Source organism: Thermothelomyces thermophilus, chromosome 7, assembly GCF_000226095.1.
Source record: "Thermothelomyces thermophilus ATCC 42464 chromosome 7, complete sequence".
NCBI classification, from domain to species: domain Eukaryota; kingdom Fungi; phylum Ascomycota; class Sordariomycetes; order Sordariales; family Chaetomiaceae; genus Thermothelomyces; species Thermothelomyces thermophilus.
The window spans coordinates 1,846,516-1,868,114 of NC_016478.1; the positions used below are offsets into that span (position 1 = coordinate 1,846,516).

At 57.2% G+C, this 21,599-nt stretch overlaps 8 protein-coding genes across 8 annotated transcripts; 4 read left to right on the plus strand and 4 right to left on the minus strand.

The window, feature by feature from the left end:
• Nucleotides 1-1,105: 1,105 nt before the first annotated feature.
• On the minus strand, nucleotides 1,106-3,786 carry MYCTH_2312051 (uncharacterized protein). Its single transcript, XM_003666863.1, has 4 exons — nucleotides 2,681-3,786; nucleotides 2,274-2,573; nucleotides 1,792-2,173; nucleotides 1,106-1,664 (listed from the first exon to the last, which is right to left on the minus strand). The coding sequence occupies exons 1-4, from the start codon at nucleotides 3,588-3,590 to the stop codon at nucleotides 1,319-1,321; spliced, it is 1,938 nt and encodes a 645-aa protein (XP_003666911.1). The 5' UTR covers nucleotides 3,591-3,786; the 3' UTR covers nucleotides 1,106-1,318.
• Nucleotides 3,787-5,550: 1,764 nt separating this feature from the next.
• MYCTH_2121442 (uncharacterized protein) lies at nucleotides 5,551-6,963 on the minus strand (the record flags this gene model as incomplete). The annotated part of the gene is made up of 2 exons (XM_003666864.1): nucleotides 5,551-5,864; nucleotides 5,961-6,963. 2 exons carry the CDS (start codon nucleotides 6,961-6,963, stop codon nucleotides 5,551-5,553), a joined length of 1,317 nt encoding a protein of 438 aa, XP_003666912.1.
• Nucleotides 6,964-7,936: 973 nt separating this feature from the next.
• Nucleotides 7,937-9,264, plus strand: MYCTH_2312054 (uncharacterized protein). Its single transcript, XM_003666865.1, has 4 exons — nucleotides 7,937-8,296; nucleotides 8,391-8,472; nucleotides 8,561-8,867; nucleotides 8,960-9,264. The coding sequence occupies exons 1-4, from the start codon at nucleotides 8,020-8,022 to the stop codon at nucleotides 9,047-9,049; spliced, it is 756 nt and encodes a 251-aa protein (XP_003666913.1). The 5' UTR covers nucleotides 7,937-8,019; the 3' UTR covers nucleotides 9,050-9,264.
• On the minus strand, nucleotides 9,238-10,815 carry MYCTH_2312055 (uncharacterized protein). Its single transcript, XM_003666866.1, has 3 exons — nucleotides 10,735-10,815; nucleotides 9,997-10,637; nucleotides 9,238-9,930 (listed from the first exon to the last, which is right to left on the minus strand). The coding sequence occupies exons 2-3, from the start codon at nucleotides 10,608-10,610 to the stop codon at nucleotides 9,480-9,482; spliced, it is 1,065 nt and encodes a 354-aa protein (XP_003666914.1). The 5' UTR covers nucleotides 10,611-10,637; nucleotides 10,735-10,815; the 3' UTR covers nucleotides 9,238-9,479.
• Nucleotides 10,816-11,117: 302 nt separating this feature from the next.
• MYCTH_2316572 (uncharacterized protein) lies at nucleotides 11,118-11,952 on the plus strand. Its single transcript, XM_003666867.1, has 2 exons — nucleotides 11,118-11,153; nucleotides 11,221-11,952. Exon 2 carries the CDS (start codon nucleotides 11,305-11,307, stop codon nucleotides 11,485-11,487), a length of 183 nt encoding a protein of 60 aa, XP_003666915.1. The 5' UTR covers nucleotides 11,118-11,153; nucleotides 11,221-11,304; the 3' UTR covers nucleotides 11,488-11,952.
• A 573-nt stretch (nucleotides 11,953-12,525) lies between these two features.
• Nucleotides 12,526-14,831, plus strand: MYCTH_2316574 (uncharacterized protein). Its single transcript, XM_003666868.1, has 4 exons — nucleotides 12,526-13,137; nucleotides 13,198-13,227; nucleotides 14,152-14,316; nucleotides 14,413-14,831. The coding sequence occupies exons 1-4, from the start codon at nucleotides 12,907-12,909 to the stop codon at nucleotides 14,749-14,751; spliced, it is 765 nt and encodes a 254-aa protein (XP_003666916.1). The 5' UTR covers nucleotides 12,526-12,906; the 3' UTR covers nucleotides 14,752-14,831.
• Nucleotides 14,832-16,519: 1,688 nt separating this feature from the next.
• On the plus strand, nucleotides 16,520-18,265 carry MYCTH_2072383 (glycoside hydrolase family 43 protein; the record flags this gene model as incomplete). Its single annotated transcript, XM_003666869.1, has 2 exons — nucleotides 16,520-17,442; nucleotides 17,647-18,265. 2 exons carry the CDS (start codon nucleotides 16,520-16,522, stop codon nucleotides 18,263-18,265), a joined length of 1,542 nt encoding a protein of 513 aa, XP_003666917.1.
• An 890-nt stretch (nucleotides 18,266-19,155) lies between these two features.
• Nucleotides 19,156-20,777, minus strand: MYCTH_2312065 (uncharacterized protein; the record flags this gene model as incomplete). Its single annotated transcript, XM_003666870.1, has 5 exons — nucleotides 20,582-20,777; nucleotides 20,450-20,483; nucleotides 19,664-20,250; nucleotides 19,300-19,493; nucleotides 19,156-19,209 (listed from the first exon to the last, which is right to left on the minus strand). Coding segments are annotated over exons 2-3 (425 nt in total), but the record flags the coding sequence as incomplete, so codon positions are not given.
• Nucleotides 20,778-21,599: the final 822 nt, after the last annotated feature.

Here is a 21,599-nt window from a genome sequence, read left to right on the forward strand (position 1 = left end):
ATCCGGGTGCGGATGGGCTCGTGTGTCGCGTCAGGGGTGACGTCGGAGGGAGTTTGTGGTGCCGGATCTTTTTTTTTTAAAAAAAAAAACAATGTGACGCTGGTGTCCCGAGCTCGTCAAGGAGAACACGGTGGATCAAGGATATAAGGTATATAGAAATGCATGTACATAAGGTACCTTTCATATCGTATGGTAGGTACGTCAATGGCGGAGGGGAGGAGGAGGGTTAAGTTTGGGACAGACTTTAATAAAGCGGACGGCGGACGTGTTCAAGATCCGTCCTTTCCTTCCCTCTTCCTCGGCCTCGACAGAGGAAGCCACCGAGGGAAAGAGCCACCGAGGGAAAGAGCCACCGAGGGAAAGACTCACCACAGCAAGAGGCAAGCCACCGTCCCCCTTATCTTCTCCGTTTACTCCCTCGCCCCAAGCCCCGCTCCCCCACGAAACCAACTCAGGCGGGCACATGTGCGTTTGAGTCCTCCCTGATTTGATATATTGAATATATTGAAATGGTGTGTTCACATTCCCCACCTTGCGAGTCCGTTGTCCCAACAGCCACATGCGAAACTGGGGAATGAAATCTACGTACGTACATACAGAATCATGTCCATGTGTGCTGTATGAACATACATAACTGACCTCCCAGTACTGAGACAGCTCTCCGGGAATGCGCAGTTGCACCGGTCACACGGCCCATGCGAGCCACGCGGGCCAAGCACGCCGAACTTGCAAATATACACGGACCTTGCAGATCAACCTCGAGCTTGATTCTAGATCTCTTCTGCAGCAGGGGGGAGCTCACGTCAGCCGCTACCTCTCGACACGATGCTGTGGAAAGGCGACGTGGATGCAACTTCAATCATTTCTTCACTTGCTTACACTACACGCCTAGGCCAGAAGGGCAGCAGACCAAGCAGTAGCACCACCGAGTCCAACCCCCGATCATGACCTAACCAAATCCTACAGGACGCTGTAATTTCTTTCTGCTCCGGTCTCAACTGTTCACAATGATTCTGTTTTGTTTTTTTCTTCAAAGGGAAAAGAGAAAACCTGTCTCATCCCAGCGTCGCTTCCCACCCATCCACCGTCCATCCATCCATCCATCCATCCCTTCACAATGACAAAGAACAAGGATTCCCCCTTCATCAAAAGAAGACCGAAGGGCGACAAAAGACGAGAAAACGCCGTAAAACTCCACCAGATGAAGCATGAGTACATGGAACAGGAGAAAAAAGGTGCGGCCATCATGGTATGCGTCGTCATCTGCTCAAAAAGTTCCCCTCAAGCCGATCGCGATCGCGACTACTCAGCCCAACAACTATGTCCTCCAATCATCTCCCTCGTGATGCAGAGTGACGCTGTTGAATTCCTCAAACGGATCTGGCGTCTCCGCGCCGGGAGTACTGCCATCGGGCGGCACACCTGGCTTCATGGGCCGCGAGCCGCTGATGTCGACGCTCTCGCTCTCCTTGACGTTGCGGAAGTTGACCGTATCGATGCCGCGGCCCTGGTGCGGGATGATGGGCGGCTTCATGTGCCGAATCAGCGCCCACTGTGTCGTCCGGAAGAAGGGGTGCGACTTGATATCCGACGCGCCCGCCCGCGCGCCGAGCCGCCGATTCTCGTCTTTGATAAGGAGCTTGCGGATCAGGGATTTGCAGAGGCTGCACCGCCACGTTAGTTATGACAAAGGGGGATTGGGAGATGACCAGAGAGGAAGAAAATTGAGGAGACATAGAGAAAAAGAAAAGAACAGAAAAGCAAAAATATAGGGAAAAAAAGAGAACTGACTTTGAGATTTGTGGCGCGCCGGCGTGATCCGGGAACGGAATGTCCTCCCGGAGAATGTTGGCAAACGTCGCGTTGCGGTTCTTGCCCTTGAAGGGCGTCGTGCCGTACAGCATCTCGTAGATCAGGATGCCCAGCGTCCACCAGTCGACCGCACTCGTGTGCCCGCTGCCCTTGATCACCTCGGGCGCAATGTACTCCTCGGTACCGACGAACGAATTCGTCCGGAAGTTGGCGATGCACGACTTGGTGTCGATGGTCGGGAGCGACGACGAGCTTGTGCCATTCTTGCCGAGGATCATGGTCGGCTTGCCGCCGGGATCCGACTGCTTGGAGAGGTCAAAGTCCGACAGCATGATGTGCCCGGACTGATGGAGAAGGATGTCTGGCGAGGGGGAGAGAGGGGAAGCAAGGTTAGCGGGATATCATGCTTATCATGGGGGGGGGGGGGGGGGAGATGGGTAGGATTATTCGAGTGTACTTACTCTCTGGCTTCAGATCACGGTAGATGAAGCCCATGAGGTGAAGATACTCCAGCGCCGCCGTCACCTCGGCCGCGTAGAAGCGGGCATCGTCCTCGGATATGCACTTGCCCGGGCGCGTCTGGAGCGCCCTGAAGAACTCGCCGCCGCTGCAGTATTCCATGCAGAGGTAGAGATAGTCCTCGGACTGGAACGAGTGATAGAGCGTGACGATGAACGGGTGGTTACTCGTCGCCAGAATCTCCTGCTCTGCCAGCGCCCGCTTGATCTTGTTCCGCTTGATCATCTCCTTCTTGCTCAGCACTGTGATAGCAATCTGTCAGCAAAGAGAAAAGAGAGAGAAAAAAAACGGGGGACCCCGGCAGCCCGGAGAATACGCTTGGCCCCGGCAAACATTAGGCAACACTAACCCTTCATCGCATACAGCCTGCTGCTCTTCTTTTCCCTGACCAGGTACACCTTGCCGACGTCCCCCTTGCCGATCAGTTTGATCTTGTCGAAGCTCTGCGGCCCCACTTCCACGTCCCGGACCTTGATCGAGTTGGAGCTATACGTCCTGCGGAACGCGAGCGCCGACTGGCTCGGCGGCGGCAGCGAGCCGATCCCGTCCGTCTCCGAGGGCACCGCCAGCCCGCCGTCGGCCGCGGCCGTGCCGGAGCCTTCGCCCTCCTCAAACGGCTCCTTGGTCGGCTCATCCGAGACGGCCCGCTGGCCGTTGCCGCCGTCGTCGCCGCCGCTTCCGCTGCCGTTGCTGCTGCTGCTGCCGCCGACGACGCCGCCGCCGCTCTTGGCGCCCTTCGCAAACAGGCCCTGTGCGTTGGGCGCGCTGGCAACCCTCCTCAGCTTCCTCGCGAGCTCTGCGGCGGCCGTGGCGGAGGTGGCCTTCTCGGGGGGGACGCCGTGGTCATCGTCGGGCGGGTTCACGCTGACCGTGGGCGTGTCGGGCGGGCTGGGCGGCACGGAGCCCTCGTTGTGGTGGCGGAGGCCGGGCTGGCCCTGGTGGGCAAAGTAGGGGTTCGCGTGGGCGGTCGGGCTCATCGTCTCCGTCTCGAGCGGGTTGCCCTCGCTGGCCGTGGTGGCGCTGCGCAGGCGGCCGACCGTCCAGAACTTGGTCTGGCGGAAGGTGCTCTTGCCGCTGTCGGTGCGTGGGGCGCCATTGCCGGTGCCGGCGTTCTGGGGTGCGACGGTGTCGGCGACGGCGCGGTCGCGGTTGGCCGAATTCCGCGTGAACCACCCCTTCACCTTCTGGTGAAAATGGATGTCGCCGTTCGTGTTCTTGGTGATGGACGGCATCCTGGAGGTCGGCGTCGTGATGATCATGGGGAGCGGACCATCGTGTTTTCCGGGTTCTTTTTGGGGGGGAGGGGGGAGGGAAGAGTTGAGGGGGGAAAGCGATTGAATAGACGGAATGGATGCGGTCGTGCACAACAATGTGGGCTCTGGCTACTGGGCTGTGTGCAGGCGGGCGGCCAGTGGCAGGAGAAGACAGGAAGACCGTGAGCAATCAACCGGCTTGATGGCCCCATCCAGTCCTTTTGGGGGGGGTGGGCGGCTGCTGCCAGCCGCGAAAAGCGAGCGGCTTAGCGCACGCATCCAGGCCCGAGCAGTAGCCTCAACAGTGGGGAGTCACGGGACATGCCGCCCGCCGGCCAGAATCCGCTTCAGGCACCTTCCGTTTCCTGCCGCTGCTCCGGATCTACTTCGCTTCCCGACAACTTACTAACTACCTGAGTCACCAAGTGACCGAGTTGAAGGTAATTTTGGAAGACTTGAACAAGTGAAGAAAGCCATTCTTGGTACTCAAAGCCAATCTTACCACCTTGGCCCGATTGCACACATGAGGCTCTATCCAGTTGCTAAATGCTGTTTTTGCGACGTGGCTAACCCCCATGCATCCAACTCGAAAAAAAGTCCACGGTTGCCCCGACAGACTGGTCAACCAGACACGCCACTACTCCGTACCCAATTCGTAACTGATCCTAGTGAGCACAGGCCAAGGCGCAGGCAGGAGCCCCCCCCCCTTTTCTCCAAATTCAACGCAGAGGCGCAGGGGTAGAGGCGGGGCGACTTGTCAATGCTGCCTCCTACTGCACAACACTCGAGCAGGTTCTGGTGCCTTCAGATTAGGTAAGGTACTGTAAGTACATACATACCAAGTACCTGGTGCGCACCAGGACCAGGACGAGAATGGCTAACTCGAAGGATTGAACATGGTGGTGCCAAATTTCGCCAACAAACGAGGCGGTTATATTCGATCTTTTCTTGGGATTTGAGCCCTCGGGATGAGTACCGCCGGTTCCGGGACCACCGCTTCTCGTGTCGGTTTGCCGCCGTTGAGCGCACGTTTCGGCTTACAAAGCCCTGCACCTACTGTATTGGGAGAGCGGTGTCGGACCACGGGGAAAAGAAAGTTAACCCGGGCGAGAACCATGAGGTTGTTGCCGATGTCTTGTTGGTGATTCAGCCATCTAAATCACAACACCCGAAATTGGCACCAACACCATGGAGTATATATGATTTCTGTACGGGTTACAGTGCTTAGTGCAACTGCTAGAGCCAATACCCGACTCGAACGTGAATAGCCGACTGTGGTAGGGGGGTTTCTCTTCACCTCGCCACCTTCCTCGACTCGTAAAGGGGAGATGACTGCATCAAAGTTCATTGATGAATGGATATGCCTACAGTACAGTATGTGCACCAAGTGGTGTGTACATACGATCGCTCATCAATGTGCCGCTGGCAGCCACTTAGGCGACCCCTATCTCGATCGCCTTAACGAGTGGCCAATTCCAATATTGCGAGACTGACGTGTGGTCAATGCCCGGGGTGTCGTCTCTGGGTGCGAGTCAGTTCCCCGCGGGTCCCTGTGTCAGATTGTTCTATACGTCTTCTAGCCCTTCTGAGGGGCCAGGAAGCTAATCGGCGGCCGCTTGCCCTTCTTCTTTAGAACGGACCAGTAGAGAACGGAGCTCGACGGAATATAACCCGTACATTACGTATCTATCGACTCAAGCCAGCACAATTCACAAACGTTTACGTTTAACGCCGTTGCTCAACACGCCGTGCACGTTGCCATGAGATTGATATGCCCAGAATGTCCCATCACTACATAGATGTCTCCAATCAACACCAGCTAGACTTTTGCTGGCATATATCGCTCCCCAGCTCTGGATATCTTAGGCCCAACACCTGTCATAAGACCATCATCATACGTGTCCCTCGGCCCTACGATTACTAGTATACGTGCAACTAGACTGAAATCCAGAGTACAAGACCTTAATTAATACGGCTTCCACCCTGCCATCTCGGCACTGCTGTACACCCGCCGGGCGTACTCGCGAAACATCTCCTGCCGCGCCCTCTTGGCGCTCATCAGCTCGGTGATCATCTCCAGCTCGCGCGGCGTGTAGTCCGGCTCCTCGGGCGCGTTCTGGTCGCGCTGCAGCAGCACCCGGTTCACGCGCGCCTGCCGCTTCTTGCGCTCCTCCTCGTTCTCCACCTGCTGGCCGGCGATTGACGGCGTCACTTGTTCGCCCCGCTCGTTGAAAAGGTAGCTTGGAAGGGGCTCTGCCGCCGTCGTCGTTGACGTCGTCGCTGCTGATGCCGCTGCTGCTTCTGCCGCTGCCGCCGCTGCCGCCGCTGCCGCCGCTGCCGTTCCGGGGAGTTCTTTCAATGAGCGGAGGCGGAGGCGGGGCGTTGGCGTGCTGTTGCGCGGGCCGTCGCCTGCGTGCCAGAGATAGGGGATCAGATGGGCGGTTTCAACATGGGCCGCGAAGGAGTCGCGGGACGGGAGTGGCATGGCGGTGCAGTTGGACCATTTGCAGGGGAGAGGCTGGCCGGACTCGGATGATGATGCCGACGATGACGGCCGGCCGTGGACGACGAGCAGGTGCTTGAGGAGGGTATCCAAGTTTTGCAGCTCCGCCGGGCAGTTCTCCCACTCGCAACGGAAGGAGATAAAGCGCGGGTTGAGCTTCAGGTAGGTTTCGCGCGCTGTTGGAGCTGGTTTCCGCCCCGGGCGGCGCCTCGCTTTCTGCTCGCTGGTCGGCCTCTGCGGCTTCGGACGCGGCGTCGACGACCCGGGTGGCAGTCCCGACCTCATTGCTGTGTATGAGCCGTACCCCAGTCTCCAGCCGACCGGGCGCCCGCGCTTCTTGGGTTGGGGAGTGAGGATGGGTGCTGGAACGGCAGAAGTCTGCGTCTTGGGCGGGACAGCCTGCGCCTTTGCTGGGGGTCGTTCTTGGTGCCTCCTTTGGTCTGGGACAATGTCCGAGGTAACCAGATTCATTTCTCCGTCAATTCTTTCCATCATTTCATCCTCCAATGCGGTGAATGAGGACCGTCTTGGGCTGGAGTGAAGGACGACTTCCACGTGGGGAAGCCTCGCAATAGCCTCTGCACCCGGGAATGGCAGCCGGCTCCGAGGAGTCGTGTGCCTGTCGTGCTGAGCATTTCCGAAATGATGTCGATCACGATCGGGTAGTTCAACTTCCATGCCATCCTCACTCTTCACATTGTCCGGCCCGTCCTCATGGCCGCTTGTCTCCTGTCCCTGTTTATCTCCCTCTCCCACTGCGCCCATCCCGTTCGATGCGTGCCCGGAAGATAGGCTCCCGTGATCAGCTTCGGCTTGGAGAGTATCGGCTTTGTAGCCATCCCCCTCCTCCAGGTCCCAGTCCGGATCGTAAGGCATCTTCCCCGAAAGGCTAAGCCTCCCGAAACCTTAAGGCTCAAGTGAACAATCTGGTCGCAACTAGGAAACGACGGTCTTGGTTATCGCATCATCCAAGGGCCGAATCCACGACGGGTAGATTCAATAACAAAATCAATTTGAACAGAGCCTCCAGGATTTAACCCTTAAGTCCCGTCAGTGGTGAAGAAATCAATATCAATTGACGTTCTCGACGCGGCGGAACTTTGGATGTTGAGGTTCACGCGGTCTGTTCCGTTACGGTTACTAACTTCCCGTAATGTAAGTACCTTAAGGTACCTGATGTTCAGGTGGGCGGTTACTTACAAGCTACTCGACCAACAGACCCAAATACCGAATCTAGAGGCAGATCGAACCGGAGCGCCATCGAAAGGGTATCCGACCCATGAGAGACAGATGAGAACGTGCGGCAGAAGGTGTTTGCTTGAAGCTCTAGAAGAACGCGCTAAGGAATGAAACAGTTTCCACGTATTCCGTGTGTTACCTCTCAGGTACAGTACCTAAGCATTGCAAGACAAGGGAAACAAAAACAACAACCAAAACCCTAACCCTCTGCCGATTGCAATTTCATTCTCGGACAGCAAGTGCCGCTTCGCCATACTCAACCGCTTCAAGCACTCCCCGTCTCCTTCCCTCCCGTGCGAGTTATCCGACCGAGTGAGAGGAGTGAATGGCACACATGTAGAATCTTTTTGCACGACGGATTCCGTCTGCCTTCGGTAATTTTCTAATCATGGAGACAAAGATAGAAAACGCATTATTAATCATGACCACATCTGGGGTCCTCAGGGCGGGGTTGTGCTGTGTGAATTCGGCACCCGGTTCATCATATCATTGCGTCAACCGAGCACCTCATGGCAGCTGCCTGTGAGAGCATTGGCGGCACACTACTAGTATCTATAAAAGACCCGTAGTTCTAACCACACTACGAGCACTCGTTCCTACCTAACTTCCTCACTCTACTAATTTGACCCGACCTAACAACCGAGCATTACCGAGTCAAACATCCGAGATCCTTATATCCCACCCAAGTTCATCATGGCCTCAACAAAAGCCTTTTACGCCGTCGTTGCTGGTGTCGGCGCCGGTACCGGTCGCTCCGTGGCCTTGCGCTTCGCCAAGGCTTACCCCGTGGTGCTGATCGCCCGAAATCCGTCGAACTACACCGACATCGTGGCCGAGATCAAGCAGCAGGGCGGCGAGGCGCGCGGCATCAGCGCAGACACCTCCGACCCCGCGGCGGTTGCGTCGGCGTTTGAGACGATCAAGGCCGAGTTTGAGAAGGGAAAGGGGCTGAAGTTGGCTGCTGCTATTTGTGAGCTTTTCTCCTCATCTACACGCCCAGGATGGAAGTAAAGTGATGGCTGGGTCGGGAGAGCAGTGCTGACATGAGTGGTTCGAACTGCCAGACAACGTCGGCGCTGGCTTTGCCATCAAGCCTTTCCTCGAAGTGCAAGCCTCAGACCTCGACGCCAGCCTGAACAGCAACGCGTATGCTGCACCCCTTGCAGATTCCTCATCACCCTGTTCCCAGTTCTTCGCGAACACCTCCCTCTAACATCTGACGGGCTTCATATAGCCGCGGCCTCTTCAATTTCGCACAGGCCACCCTCCCTTCCCTCCTCGACGCCGTTCCGACCTCGCCCCACCCGCCGACGCTGCTCATCACGGGCGCGACGGCCTCGGTGCGCGGCTCGGCGCGCTTCGCTACCTTCGCGGCGGGCAAGTTCGCTGTGCGGGCGCTGGGGCAGAGCCTGGCGCGCGAGTTCGGCCCGCAGGGTGTCCACGTCGCGCATGTCATAGTCGACGGCGTCATTGACATCCCGCGGACGCGTGGATACACGGTGAATGACGGGAAGGAGGATGGCAAGATTAGTCCTGATGCGGTGAGTTCTGGACCGGACCTTTTCGAGATGTTTCGCCGTACGTTGCCTGCTGACGACGACGATGCCGGCGGTGGCGGCAATGGCGACCGTAGATTGCCGAGAGTTATTGGCACTTGCATACGCAGCATCGGTCGAGCTTCACGCAGGAGCTGGATCTGAGGCCGTATGTTGAGAAGTTTTGAAGGAATAACAACTACATTGGTTAAGGAGAGGACTGAAAACTCTTACATCAAACATCTTGGTTGTTGGCCGCTTCCGGAGCTTCGAGGGAGTGCACAAGGACACGTTCGCGTGACAGAGGTGCGAAGCGGTAAGCCCGGGCCAGCTGGGGCTCCGACATCGAGATGTATTTGTCGTGTTCCCTATATAAACCGATAACTTGCGCCCGTGACCTTGCAGCAGATCAAGTAGTGTGTTCTAGCTTCATATGCTTCCGGATACGCCGCCGCCCTGTGAGTCAGCCTTGAACTCCACTCGTCAACTGAAAGCTTTCCAGATGTTCGAGCAGCATGGCCGACGCCGGGCGCCCAGTTGAGGGGGAGCGCTCTGTGGGCTCGCTGCCCTCGCCCGGCCGCTCGGCATGGTGAGTAGGTCGTGCTTGCCGGTGGCCTTTCAAGTGTTGGGCACTGCTTCTGGCTCGGCCGAGTCCTCTGGAACGCCGCTGGGCTCACTATTCGCCGTCGGAATCCCGTGCAGAGCGGCCAGACGCTCCTCTTCTTTCTTCATCCTGAGCGCCTCCGTCTCCTGCCGTAGCTTCTCGAGGTTCCAGGTGCCATCGTTCTCGTCTTCCGATTCCTCATCTTCATCCATCCGCCACTTGCCGCTCTCGAACAAGGCACGACCAGTCGCCTCCTTGGCCTTCTGCAGTTGTTCCTCGGCCGCCTTCTTGTCTAGACGCTCCTTCTTCCACTTGGCAAACGTCTCGGGCGTCACCGGTGTCAGTTTTCCGGTAAGCTTGTGTCTCTCCGACTCGAGGAACTCCTCGATGGTCAGCGTCTTGAGTGGCGACTTCTCCAATAGGGCCTTCTCCGCGGCTCTCTGCTCCTTCGTCTTGAGCACGAACCTGTGAGTGGGTTAATTAGCTTTGTTGCTTATGCCAGGGATACGACCCGTGCCGTGCAATACGTACCCAGGCGGAAGGGCATGCTTGTACATGCACTTATCGCCACCGTTGGGGCAGACCCAGAACCAGCCGTACTTGCCGTCCTCGATGGCCTGGATGAAGTACTTGCACACCTTGTCGGTCGTTGTGCGCTGGTTGCCCTTCTTAGACAGCACAACGGAGCGAAGCTTTTCCTCGTCCCAGTCGGCCGACGTCTCCTGCCTCTTCTTCTCTTCCTCTTCCGCCCTCGTGTCCTGATACACGTTCTTCTTCTCGACCTTGCGCTCGACCTCGAGGTCGTGGGCGAACTTGCACTTTTTGCCCTTCTCGCAGTTCCCCTTCTTGTAGAAAATGCACACAACCGTCTTCGGGTCGACGCCGAAGGGCACTTTCTGGACCTGGGCGGGCTTGTTGAGCAGGGCCTCGGTCTCCCGCTTGGCCGCCTCGGCAGCCTTCTTCTCTTGCTCGCGCGCTTTCTTCTCGGCCTCCTTACGCTTCTGCTGGGCGAGCGAGCTGGCTTCGAGCTGAGCAATTTGCCTCCTAGCAACGGCACCCTTCTTGTTCTTCATGCCAAAAGTCTTGTCCTCGACAATCTTTTTGGCATCCTTCTTGCCGCCCTTCTCGTTCTTTTTGGGAGGCATGATGGGCGAGATTCGGTATATCAGATCCTATGCGAAGCGGCGTGGTAAGAGCGGTAGCGTTTGGAGGACTCGACGAGGGATGAAGGGGGAGATGGTGTATCGTGCGTGCAGAAGGCAAACTCACAGGTACCAAGGGCGGGGGATCTTGTTCGAAACTGTGTTTCGCCGGCTGGAAGGCTTCTTCTGAATGGCGCTTCGATTTAACGACGCCCCACTGCCACCCAGCCCTGGCGTGGGAAGCAAAGACGTCTACGTCCGTACTATGTACTGTGTAATCCGTACTTGGTACCAATGTAACTGCTAGCACGTGACGTGCACGAAGTAATTGGTAAGGAAGTGCCCACCTGGCACTCCAACAAACTACCAGTACGGATTACTTACGCACTCCGTACTCCGTACAGCGAGTGGCTACCTCGAGGTACGTACCGGTACGGAGTACTTTTGCGCGCCAGAACCGTACCAGTCAGTGCTTTGGAAAGCTGTCCAGATTCAACGCGCCGAGTCCCACGACCACCCAGTCGCAGAAGACAATCCCCAAGCAAGGTGAGTTTGCGCCTTTTGCTACAACGAGTTACTGCACGCTTCCTTACACTGATTGTAAATGCGACAGCCAGTTTCCTGTCCACTCCGATTCCTCGCCCTGGAGCATCCGTTACCAAGGCTCCCCCTCCCCCGATATCAACCTGCTGTCACCATGATCACGGACACAGAGCTCTACCGCCTGGCCATTGTACTCGGCTCTGCCGCGATGGTGCTGATCATTTTATACCACTTCTTTGAAGTCAACTCCGGCGAGGAACAGAGCGAAGCTTTGAAGGAGAAGGCATCAAGGAAGGGGGCGCCACAAAACACACAGGGGTCGACCAAGACACGATAGGTGGCAAGCAAGGTGCGGATGTACGATACGGCGTTTGAGGGGATGCTTGTTTTCTGGCGATTTTTAGATTCTGAACGGCATCTCTGGCGTATTCTCGGGGGGGCAGGAATCTTCCCGAGTTGCACTCGACGCCCCAGCGCAATGGGTTGCGGTTGGCATTACGAGACGGCACAACAGAATCAGGGCCGCGATACCGCGACAAGCGAGATGCACGATTGGTTATTTTAGGCACATTCATGGTTTTGACATCGGTGGTGTCCCGTGTGCTTGTGGCGGGGATGCTTCAGGGGCAAGCGCAATTGCGTACAGTAGTAGAGAGCGGGAGCGTCCGATTGTTCCTTCGCCGTTGGCAGAAAGGAGCCCTTCGCGTTGAGCTCCCTCAGCCTGTGCCAGGGGCTGGTGAGCTACAGAGCGGATGTCATTGAGGCCTGCGTTGGGTTTCTTTCTTGGCCAGGGTGCCCGATTTGGATCCTAGTGTATGTAATGTATGTACATACTCCGTAAGGAGTACGGTATACGTACAAGTACACTACATACTCCGGATATGCCCGTGGGGCAACGCGAAGAGAAGCGTTGGGTGGATCTTCTTCGGTCCCTCTCTCTTGCCGCCGCGATTGTCTGTCGCCACGAGTTGATCAGCGACAGGGAAGACGCACCACACTATACGATCCCAAGCGCGCTCTCCCACCACACCACAGCAGCATTGCCCGATGGGCTTGCAGATGTATCGTCTGAGGTCGATAAGGGCAGCCATAGACCATACATGGCTCGAAAAGTGTTCCACAATCCCTAACTCAGCTAATCGAGAAGTATTACTCAGCTCAAGGCAGACGTGCAAGTGGGCCTCGGCAGCTGCGGCCTTGACCAGTCTTGAAGGGGCTTAGCGCCTCCGAGTTGCAGCCCCGCGCCACCTTAAAATAATGGGGCTGATTGAAGCCAGTTGGCTCTTCCTGCCTGACTCCCCTGCTTCCCGTTGCTACTCCCTCAAATTCTCGCTCAACTCAATCCCGGGCCTCCCTTCGCCTTCTTCCATCACAACCGCGCCCATCAAACCCAGCGCATCCCCATCCTGTTCGCAACCGTCCAGGCTTTGCGCAGCTCATCACCGGGGTGCTCTAAATCTTTTCTTCTTCTTTTCTTTCTGAGACCAAACATCGAGAATTCTCCTCTCTGCCCTTGCTACCTGACCGCACCAAACGCGAACTCAACGCGACGTGCTGCTGCAGCGGCGAGCTCGCGAATCCAGCGATCCGCCGACCGGTTTCTCGAACCTGCCATTCAGCCATCACACCGAAGCCGCTCGGCTTTTTCGCATCGCGTCACTCAGCAAATTTTAAAATAAAAGAGCCGCTCCTGGCCGCACCTGCCATCCGTTTTTCAAAAGGCATACCTCATTTCCGCCTTTCACCGTCGACAATCATGTCCGGCAAGCTCGACCAGTCTCTCGATGAGATTCTCAGCAGCCAGCGGCGCAATCAACAGGGCCGTCGCCGCTCTGCCCGCCGTTCGGCTGGCGCTGCCAAACCCGCTGCCACTGCGCCGGCCGGCGGCATCCAAAAGAACAGCAAGCCCGCGCGCGGCGCAAACAAGCCCACCCCTGCTAAGGGCGTTGGCCTGACCGGTGAGAGCAAGATTGTGGTCAGCAACCTGGTAAGTCGCACTTGGAGAGCAATCGGTCCGATTGTTGGAAGGTCTCTAACGCTTCACCAGCCCAAGGATGTTTCCGAAGGCCAGATCAAGGTATGTTAATGACCGATGGCGCCCTTGATGCCTTCGAACTTTTGTCGGCGCACACCTCTTCCGCGGCATATCCTATCGACGCTTTTGTCCTCGTGGACAGTTGGGAGCGGTTCTCGCCCCGTCAAAACACCAGCGCTAGAAAGCGGCTGTCATGATGCCCTAGTTCCTTCCCGATGCCGTAGGTGGGCCTGGCACCACCACCTGCGCCATCAACGGGCTTTCGAGCCTCGGAAGTTGAGCAAGCCCGCGTCTAGCTGCAACCTTGGGTCATCGGGTTGCCTGGCAAGCACCCGTGATCTCGAAGTTTTTGCGCAGACATACAGGGCGCCGGCTATATATCAGACAGAGAACGCCTAGCTGGGTGCTGTCGCCATGTTCCACCCGGCTGGTCACCGGGTTTGGGACTATGGGTGTCAGCGAGCTTAGCAGTGAGCAATTGGAATTGCGGCTTCCGCCTATTCCCTTGCCTTCACCAAGGTGGGGGCGGGCTGGCATGAAGGCGGAAGTTCGTATCCTGTTCTTACCGGAGTATCCATCGTCGCGGGGCTTTTCTTTTTCTGGGACCCTGGGTCGTCTGGAACTGGTTGCTGTGCCCCATGATGGGTTCAGTTCGCGTGGTTCGGTCACGTCGCACAATCTGTCGCCAATCAACAAGGGTCCGTGGTCTCGCACGCGGAGTCGGTCGTATGGTTTCGGTTGGAGGGACGTGGGTCGCCTTGCCAGTCACCGGTGATGTTGATTTTGGGAGTCTCTGCTCACTGCTCTGCTCGCTGTCTTTTTTTATTTTTTTTGGATACCTATCCCCAGGACGACTAAAGCATGACGGGAATGCCTTGCTGGATCTTGACCTCGACCGGACCCGGGATGCGGACACTCGAAACTGCCAATCTCTGTTTGACGCTAACCACGGCTTCCGTTCGATAGGAGTACTTTCAACAATCTGTCGGCCCGGTCAAGAAGGTTGAGATCTCGTACGGGCCGGGCGGTGTCAGCCGCGGCATCGCGCACGTCACGTTCCACCATGCGGACGGCGCCAGCAAGGCGTTTAGCAACCTCAACGGCCTGCTCATCGATGGAAAGCCTGTTAAGGTAGGAACCGCTCTTTACTAGTTTTTTTTTTTTTTTTTTTTTTTTTTTTTTTTTTTTTTACTGGGCCTCGAGTCGCGGTCGCTAACGCTCAGCCAGGTCGAAATCGTCGTCGCCTCTGCCGACCTCATCCCCCAACCCCCGTCACTCGCTCAGCGCATGACGCAGCCCAAGCCGCAGCCCAAGTCTGCGGCGACGGTGAAGAAGAATACCACCAAGGACGGCAAGGGCGGTGCCGCGGGCGGCAAGGGGGGCAAGAAGGGTGGCCGGGGCCGCGCTAGCCGGCCGAAGAAAACAGCAGAGGAGCTCGACTTGGAGATGGCCGACTACTTTGAGAACCGCAACAACGAGAACAATGCCAACGGGGCTGCTCCTGCGGCGGCCGCGGATGGCGCAGCCGCCGGGGGCGATGCTGCGATGGAGGAGGACGTTCTTTAGAGAGGGGAATGTAGTCGTCTTGTGGGAACATATGGGTAGAGGGAAGCGTTTCTTTTCTGAGACTCCTGAGAGCGGGTGTTTTTAGTGGGACATGGGTGTACGAAACGAGACAGGGACCGGCGGGCATTTGGGGGAGAACGGATTGGGCACTGCTTTCACGTGGCAGTTATTCAGCAATTTCTTCGGCACAGATTGGCAATCCTCGGTAGCTAGCTTTGTCGGGTGTGTTGTATCTACTGTATAATTAAAGCCCTAGCGGTCTTGGGCGCACACGGCGTGGTTACCTTGATGTATGTCCGAGGTTGTGATTTCTCAGAGAGAAGGTTGCAAACCAAGCCTGAGCAATGCAGTTCGCACTTGATTTGGAGATGCGTTGCTCTGTATAGGGGGTTGGTCCCGCCGAGGGGAAGCAGTCACTCGTTCTGCTGTGCCTCTGGGCACTTCCAGATCGCGGGACCGGGAATCGTGTAGTTACCGGCTTCGACACGATGTTAGTTAGCCATGGTTGAGGAAAAATAGGATCATGATCATAGCAAGAAGACAACAACAACAAAACAACAATGCACACGCGTATGTACGCGCGCGCACACACACACACACACACAAAAGAAGGGAGGGAAAAAAAGGAAAAAGGGGGAAGGGGTAGAACTGGGCCTCGCCCTCGGCCCAGGCCGAGTGCAGCGCGATGATCTCGTGGCGGACGAGGTAGTGGCCCGGGCGGAGGCAGGCGGGTTGTAGGGAGTCATCAGGGAGGTCTGCTTATGATTTTTGTTTAGAAACAAAATTCGTTTGAGTGTGTCCTTGTGAGGATGGGACCCATGTGGGAGTTGGGCCACAGGGTCCATCTCAGGGTCACGGTCGACTCGGATATGGCAAACACGTCTCTTACTATATTATATATATGCGTGTTGCTCTCTTTCCTTTCATAGTTCTTAAGAAACTTTATCTATCTATTTTCTCCATCTTTTTCTCTATTGCTCCACTTCATTTAACAGAATATTTTCTCAATCCTTTCTTTATGGTTTAACTTTATTCAAGAGAAAGTCGCACAGAAAGGGAAAGAGAAAAAGTCAGATTCCGAATGTCCACTACCAGGTGGCCTCGAGAAGGTTGCATCGAAGGCACGTCGGCTAGCAGCAATATCTTGCCGCGAGACGCACTGTCGATCATGCTGCCACCCTAGCGGTGCTCACGTATGTATGTACATACATACGGAGTCAAGCAGTTCCACCAACCTCGTGGGAGACCGACTGACCCCCCCCATATCGGAGGCTCGGCTCCGTACCGGATAAGGGGTGACAGTGGCCGCTCTCCCCTTGCCCTGCCTTCCGGTTCTGAACCCGCCCCGAACCGGTTCGTGAGTATGGGGTAACTAGCGGAGCTGCTAGCCAAAGCGAGAGCGTCCAACGGCTCGACTAGCTTGGAGTGTGATGGTCTTGGGCCCCTGCTGAACGGCGCAAACAAGGGACGGCACTCGAGATTAACCCCGTCCAGGAACGTGGGGAGAGCCGCAGGCGCGGATGGCACCCTACTACTGCTGCGTCAATATACATACGCAGCAGCACGACATACATACATACATATATATATATATATATATGTATATCCCGCTCTCGCAGTGGTACGTACCGTGAGGTGACTCCCCTCTCCTCTCCCCCCTTTTCTCCTCTGGACTGCCCAACCGAGAACTCGGTGATCTCTTAACCGCCTGTGGCCTCTTTTTCTGTTTGGTTTGTGAATAATGCCCGCCCCTCGCACCACGATGACGATGCTCAAGTCGGCCCTCCCCGCGGCGCTGGCCCTCCTCCTAACGGCGGCCAACGGCCACCCTTCCAGGACCCCGGCGGCGGCGGCGGCGGGGGGATGGGCACCGCTGGCGAATGGGACATTCCGGAACCCGATCCTGTACGAGGACTTCCCGGACAACGACGTGTCGGTCGGGCCGGACGGGGCCTTCTACCTGTCGGCGTCCAACTTCCACTTCAGCCCCGGGGCGCCCATCCTGCGGTCTTACGACCTGGTCGACTGGGAGTTTGTGGGCCACTCGATCCCGCGCCTCGACTTCGGCGCCGGCTACGACCTGCCGCCGACGGGCGAGCGGGCGTACCGCGCGGGCACGTGGGCGTCGACGCTGCGGTACCGCGAGAGCACGGGGCTCTGGTACTGGATCGGGTGCACCAACTTCTGGCGCACCTGGGTCTTCACCGCCCCGGCGCCCGAGGGGCCCTGGACCCGGGCGGGCGACTTCGGCGACGGCGTGTGCTTCTACGACAACGGCCTGCTGGTCGACGACGACGACACCATGTACGTCGTCTACACCCACGACGGCGGCAAGCGGGTCAACGTGACCCAGCTGAGCGCGGACGGGCTGAGCGCCGTCCGCACCGAGACCGTCCTGGTGCCGGAGCAGGCCGGCGTCGACGCCCTCGAGGGCAACCGCATGTACAAGATCGACGGCCGCTACTACATCCTCAACGACCACCCGGGCACCACCGCCTACGTCTGGAAGTCCGACTCGCCCTGGGGTCCCTACGAGGGCAAGGCGCTGGCCGACAACGTCGCCAGCCCCCTGCCCGGCGGCGGCGCCCCGCACCAGGGCAGCCTGGTGCCCACGCCCTCGGGCGCCTGGTACTTTATGTCCTTCACCTGGGCCTACCCGTCCGGCCGCCTGCCCGTGCTGGCCCCGATCGAGTTCCAGCCGGACGGGTTCCCGACCCTCGTCACCGCCAAGGACAACAACAACAACAACAACAACAACGCCTGGGGCGCCAGCTACCCGCTGCCGCCGCTACCGCGCCGGCCGCTGGGCTACCCGTGGTCGCGGGCGCGGTACGACTTCAGCGCGCTCGCCGAACTGCCGCCCGCGTTCGAGTGGAACCACAACCCGGACGCGAGCAACTACACGCTGGGAGGGAACGGCGCTGCCGGCCTGATCCTGCGGGCCGCCACCGTCGCGCCCGACGACGACCTGTACTCGGCGCGCAACACGCTGACGCACCGCGCCCACGGGCCCTTCCCCTCGGCCACGCTGGTCCTCGACGTCGCGGACATGGCCGACGGCGACCGCGCCGGGCTGGCCGCCTTCCGCGACCGCAGTGCCTACATCGGCATCCACTGCTCCTCCTCCTCTGATGAGAAGAAGAAGAAGACGTACGAGGTGGTGGCGCGATTCAACATGACGCTGGACGAGTGGGGCAGCGGCGAGACGCTCGATCTGGGCGAGGTGGTGGAGCGGGTCGAGCTGGCCTCGGGCGTGACGCGCGTGTGGCTGCGGGCGAGCATGGACGCGCGGCCCGACGGCGAGCGGACGGCCCGGTTCGGGTACAGCGTCGACGGGGGCGAGACCTTTGCCGGCCTGGGGCCCGCCTACCAACTCTACGCCGGGTGGCCCTTCTTTGTCGGCTACCGCTTCGCCGTCTTCAACTACGCCACCAAGGCCCTCGGCGGGAGCGTCACCGTCCTGAGCCTCGAGACCGACTCGGGCGAGGGTGAGCGCGATGCCGAGCAAGCGTGAGGTCTGGTCTGAGGGGAAAAGAAAAACAAAAGTGAGAAACCAATAAAAGAAGAATATATATGAAAAAAAAAAAAAAAGAAAAGGAAAGGAAAAGATTGTGAGAGCCACGGTGGTTGAAGGCAAGTTAACCGAGTCAATATTTGCTTGAAGAAAAAAAAAAGGGGGGGGGGGAAGAAGAAAAAAAGAAGAAGAAGAAGTGGTGCCTGAAGAGAATAGGGGCAAGAACGGGCACAAAAATGGCATTCCTCTCTCTTGGTCCCAAGGCACACTCAGAGGAATTTCGGAACTGCAAGGCCACGAGGACAAATAAGGTGCCACGGTAACCAACAAAGCAGATTAGTCTTCCTCGCGGCCATGAATAGTAACCAGTTGGAAAGTTCAGACGGTTAGACTGAGTCCAGACACGATTCCCTCGCGTAACATGGTCGGCTAAGCGCGCCAAAGGAAACAATGACGCATATGAAGGGGCGTCGAAACAGTAAGAAATCCCGACCTGATCTGATCCGACAGTGCTTGCGTTGCCTTGCAACCAAGCAAGGCGGTCTCCATCTCACCAAACCCGCCGGTTTAGATCTAAGTTAGCTTACGGCCGATCGGGTGTAAGACAATGCGCGGGTTTGCCAACAGCAACTCGATATGCAAGCCTCGATCTCGTTTTCGAGTCCGTGACCCCGGAGTACCGTATCGTACCGCATCCCCGTGATGGGACAAGCATCTAGAGGAATCAGCAGATTCACTTCAAGTCACGTACAAGCCACACACCACATCCAAGGTTCGAGGCAAACAAATTAGCTTCATTCGCCGGTGCGTAAAGGCAAGAAAGAAATCCTTGTCTCAGTACATCAGATTGCTCCGCCGCTGCGCCAGCCGCCGAGCCCCGAGGCCAAGCGCCATATGTGAACCAATTTTGCTAACCCATATCATTGCTTCGTCCTTGTCCGGGCCTGAAGGTCAAGCTGTTAGACGCGGCATCTCCCAACGACGCGAGGAAAAGAAAGGAGGGGGGGGGGGGGGGAGAGAGGTTCAAGACTTACGGATTACTCGCTCTACGAGTCGGTGACGACCTCCTTCGATGTGTCCTCGTCCTTCTCAGGCTTTTTGTTCTCTTCCTCGCCCTCAAGTGGCGGCATGTCGTCGTCTGACTCATCCTCGTCGTCGTCGTCGTCGTTGGGCACACCAGAGCCGCCGCCGAGCTTGGAGAAGTCGATGTTGCCAAAGTCGCCGCCACCTGCAGAGTATGGTCAGCAAGATCCAATTGTCCCCCAGGAAAAAAAAAAAAGAAAAAAAACTTAATTAGACGCCGCCTGGGATATGGGCACGCCTGCAGAGCGGTAGCTGACGCCGCATCCCGCCTGAGCGCCCCGAGCCGGCCCGGGCAGAGGCTAACATGTTACGTACCACCCATGCCTGGTAGTCCCGCTGGAGACAGGTACGCCATGTTTAGCCAACGGAGCGTTGAGCCAACGGAGCAACGGCCGTCTGGACAGAGAGGGTCTCTCTTATTTTTGGCAGACCCGACCGGCGCGCCGATTCCCCCAGGCAGCGAAGCCCTGCGTTTCGGGGAGGGAGGAAGGGGAAGCAGGATCACTCACCCATGCCACCAAAGTTGGCAAAGTCGTCGTCGGCCGCCTCGTTCTGCTCGTCCTCATCCACCCACTTGTCAAAGTCGGTCTTGAGGAAGTGAGCCTTCTTGGTGTCCTTGAGCAGACGCGGCCAATACGACTCGTTGAGCTCCTTCTTGCGCAGCTTCAGCTCGACATCGCGAGCCGTGTGGTGCGTCTTGCTCTCGGCGGGGTCAATCTCGGCATAGAACTCGAGGTCGACGTGGTACGTCTTCTTGAGCGTGTCCGAATGGCCCTCGAACGACAGTTTCGTCGGCTCGAGCTCGAGCTTGATGTTCTCCTTGGGCACGTCGGGCACCTTGATGGTCAGGTAGATGAAGTTCTTCTCCGCGTCCGTGTTGGACGAGCGCTGCGCCCAGAGGACTGCAAAGCGACAACACGGCGGTTAGCAGGCGCCCAAGCCTAACTCCCCTGTTACTACTGGCCTGGGCAAGACTCAAGCTAAGCTAAAACTGCGGCGCCCGGGTGACGGGCAGAAGCCAGGTCCGGCCCAGGCCACGAAATGGGACGAAAGCAAAAAGGAAGAAATGAAAAGAGAGTTAGTGAGAGCTAGTCGACTTACCCTCGGGTGTCACCTTGGTGTCAGCCATTGCGATCTGTTAGGGTGAAGCAGGTCGTCAGTTCCGTGTCGTCCCAGTAAGTGCTGCGTGGAGGGGCTTTGAAGGTGGGGTAGCTCTCGGATGGCGAAACCAACGTTTTGCTGCGCGCGAAATAGTGAGTGGAATTCGAGTTTCAAAAAGTGTTGAGCCGTATGTGTTTCAATGTTGCGTTTGCGAATTCGAGTGGTGGTGGTTGAAGAAAGAGGAATTGAGAGGTTCAAGTTGAATCCGGGAGTGGAAAGAGTCGCAAGGCGGGATGTTGTGAGGCTGCTATGATTTGCACCGCCTTGCCAGCTAGGGTGACGGTGGAATTCGTCAGAAGCCCAAAGATTCGACCAGCACGGGCCATCCCAGCCTGGAACGACCCAGTATCTTGCACCTGCAGTGGGGCCCTGGGCTGAGGTGTCGAGCTTTCCTACGACAAGCTTTCCTCGATCGATCAGCAATCTCGCAACTACCCACACCATCACTTCACTGTAGGTAGGTAGGCACTTGTGAGATGTACTGTACTACGCCGTGCCCTTTCACTCATTTGAATCGCTGAGTTACGCGTGTGTCTGCACTTGTCCCTCATGAGAGTACTGGGGCTCAGGGTCGCTAACCGAGCTCTCAGTCCCGCTTCCTTTTTTTTTTTGTGCGGAACCTGTATGGGGATTACAGGGCGATCTGCCGCATGAACCTTTTTTATATTCCAGGGTAGCTGGCCAAAAGCCCAAAAATTGGATCGTGCTCTACCACTGGTCTTCGTTTCCTCCCCAAAGTGATCGATGATGCTTTTTTCCTAGGCACTCGCTGCGCAGGCAGTGGATGTTCAGCTCCTTGAACCGAGCCCGGCTGCAAGAGACCTCAGTTTCATAGGCTCTGAGGTCGGCTCTGCCACGCATTGGGACTGTTAAGACACAAAGACCCAGAGAATCGTTTAGGTCTTTGTATCATGACCTGAGAAACTGCTGGCCTCGGAGGAAGGATGAAATCCATTTAAGAACGACCTAGTGAATTCAGAGGCCATTAGTATACTCTATTACTGCAGGTGTAGGTAGGAAAGCATTTCTATGCGCAGGTATCAGCCGTGGTTCGTCTCCGACTTCTTTACAGCTAACCACGGAGTACATA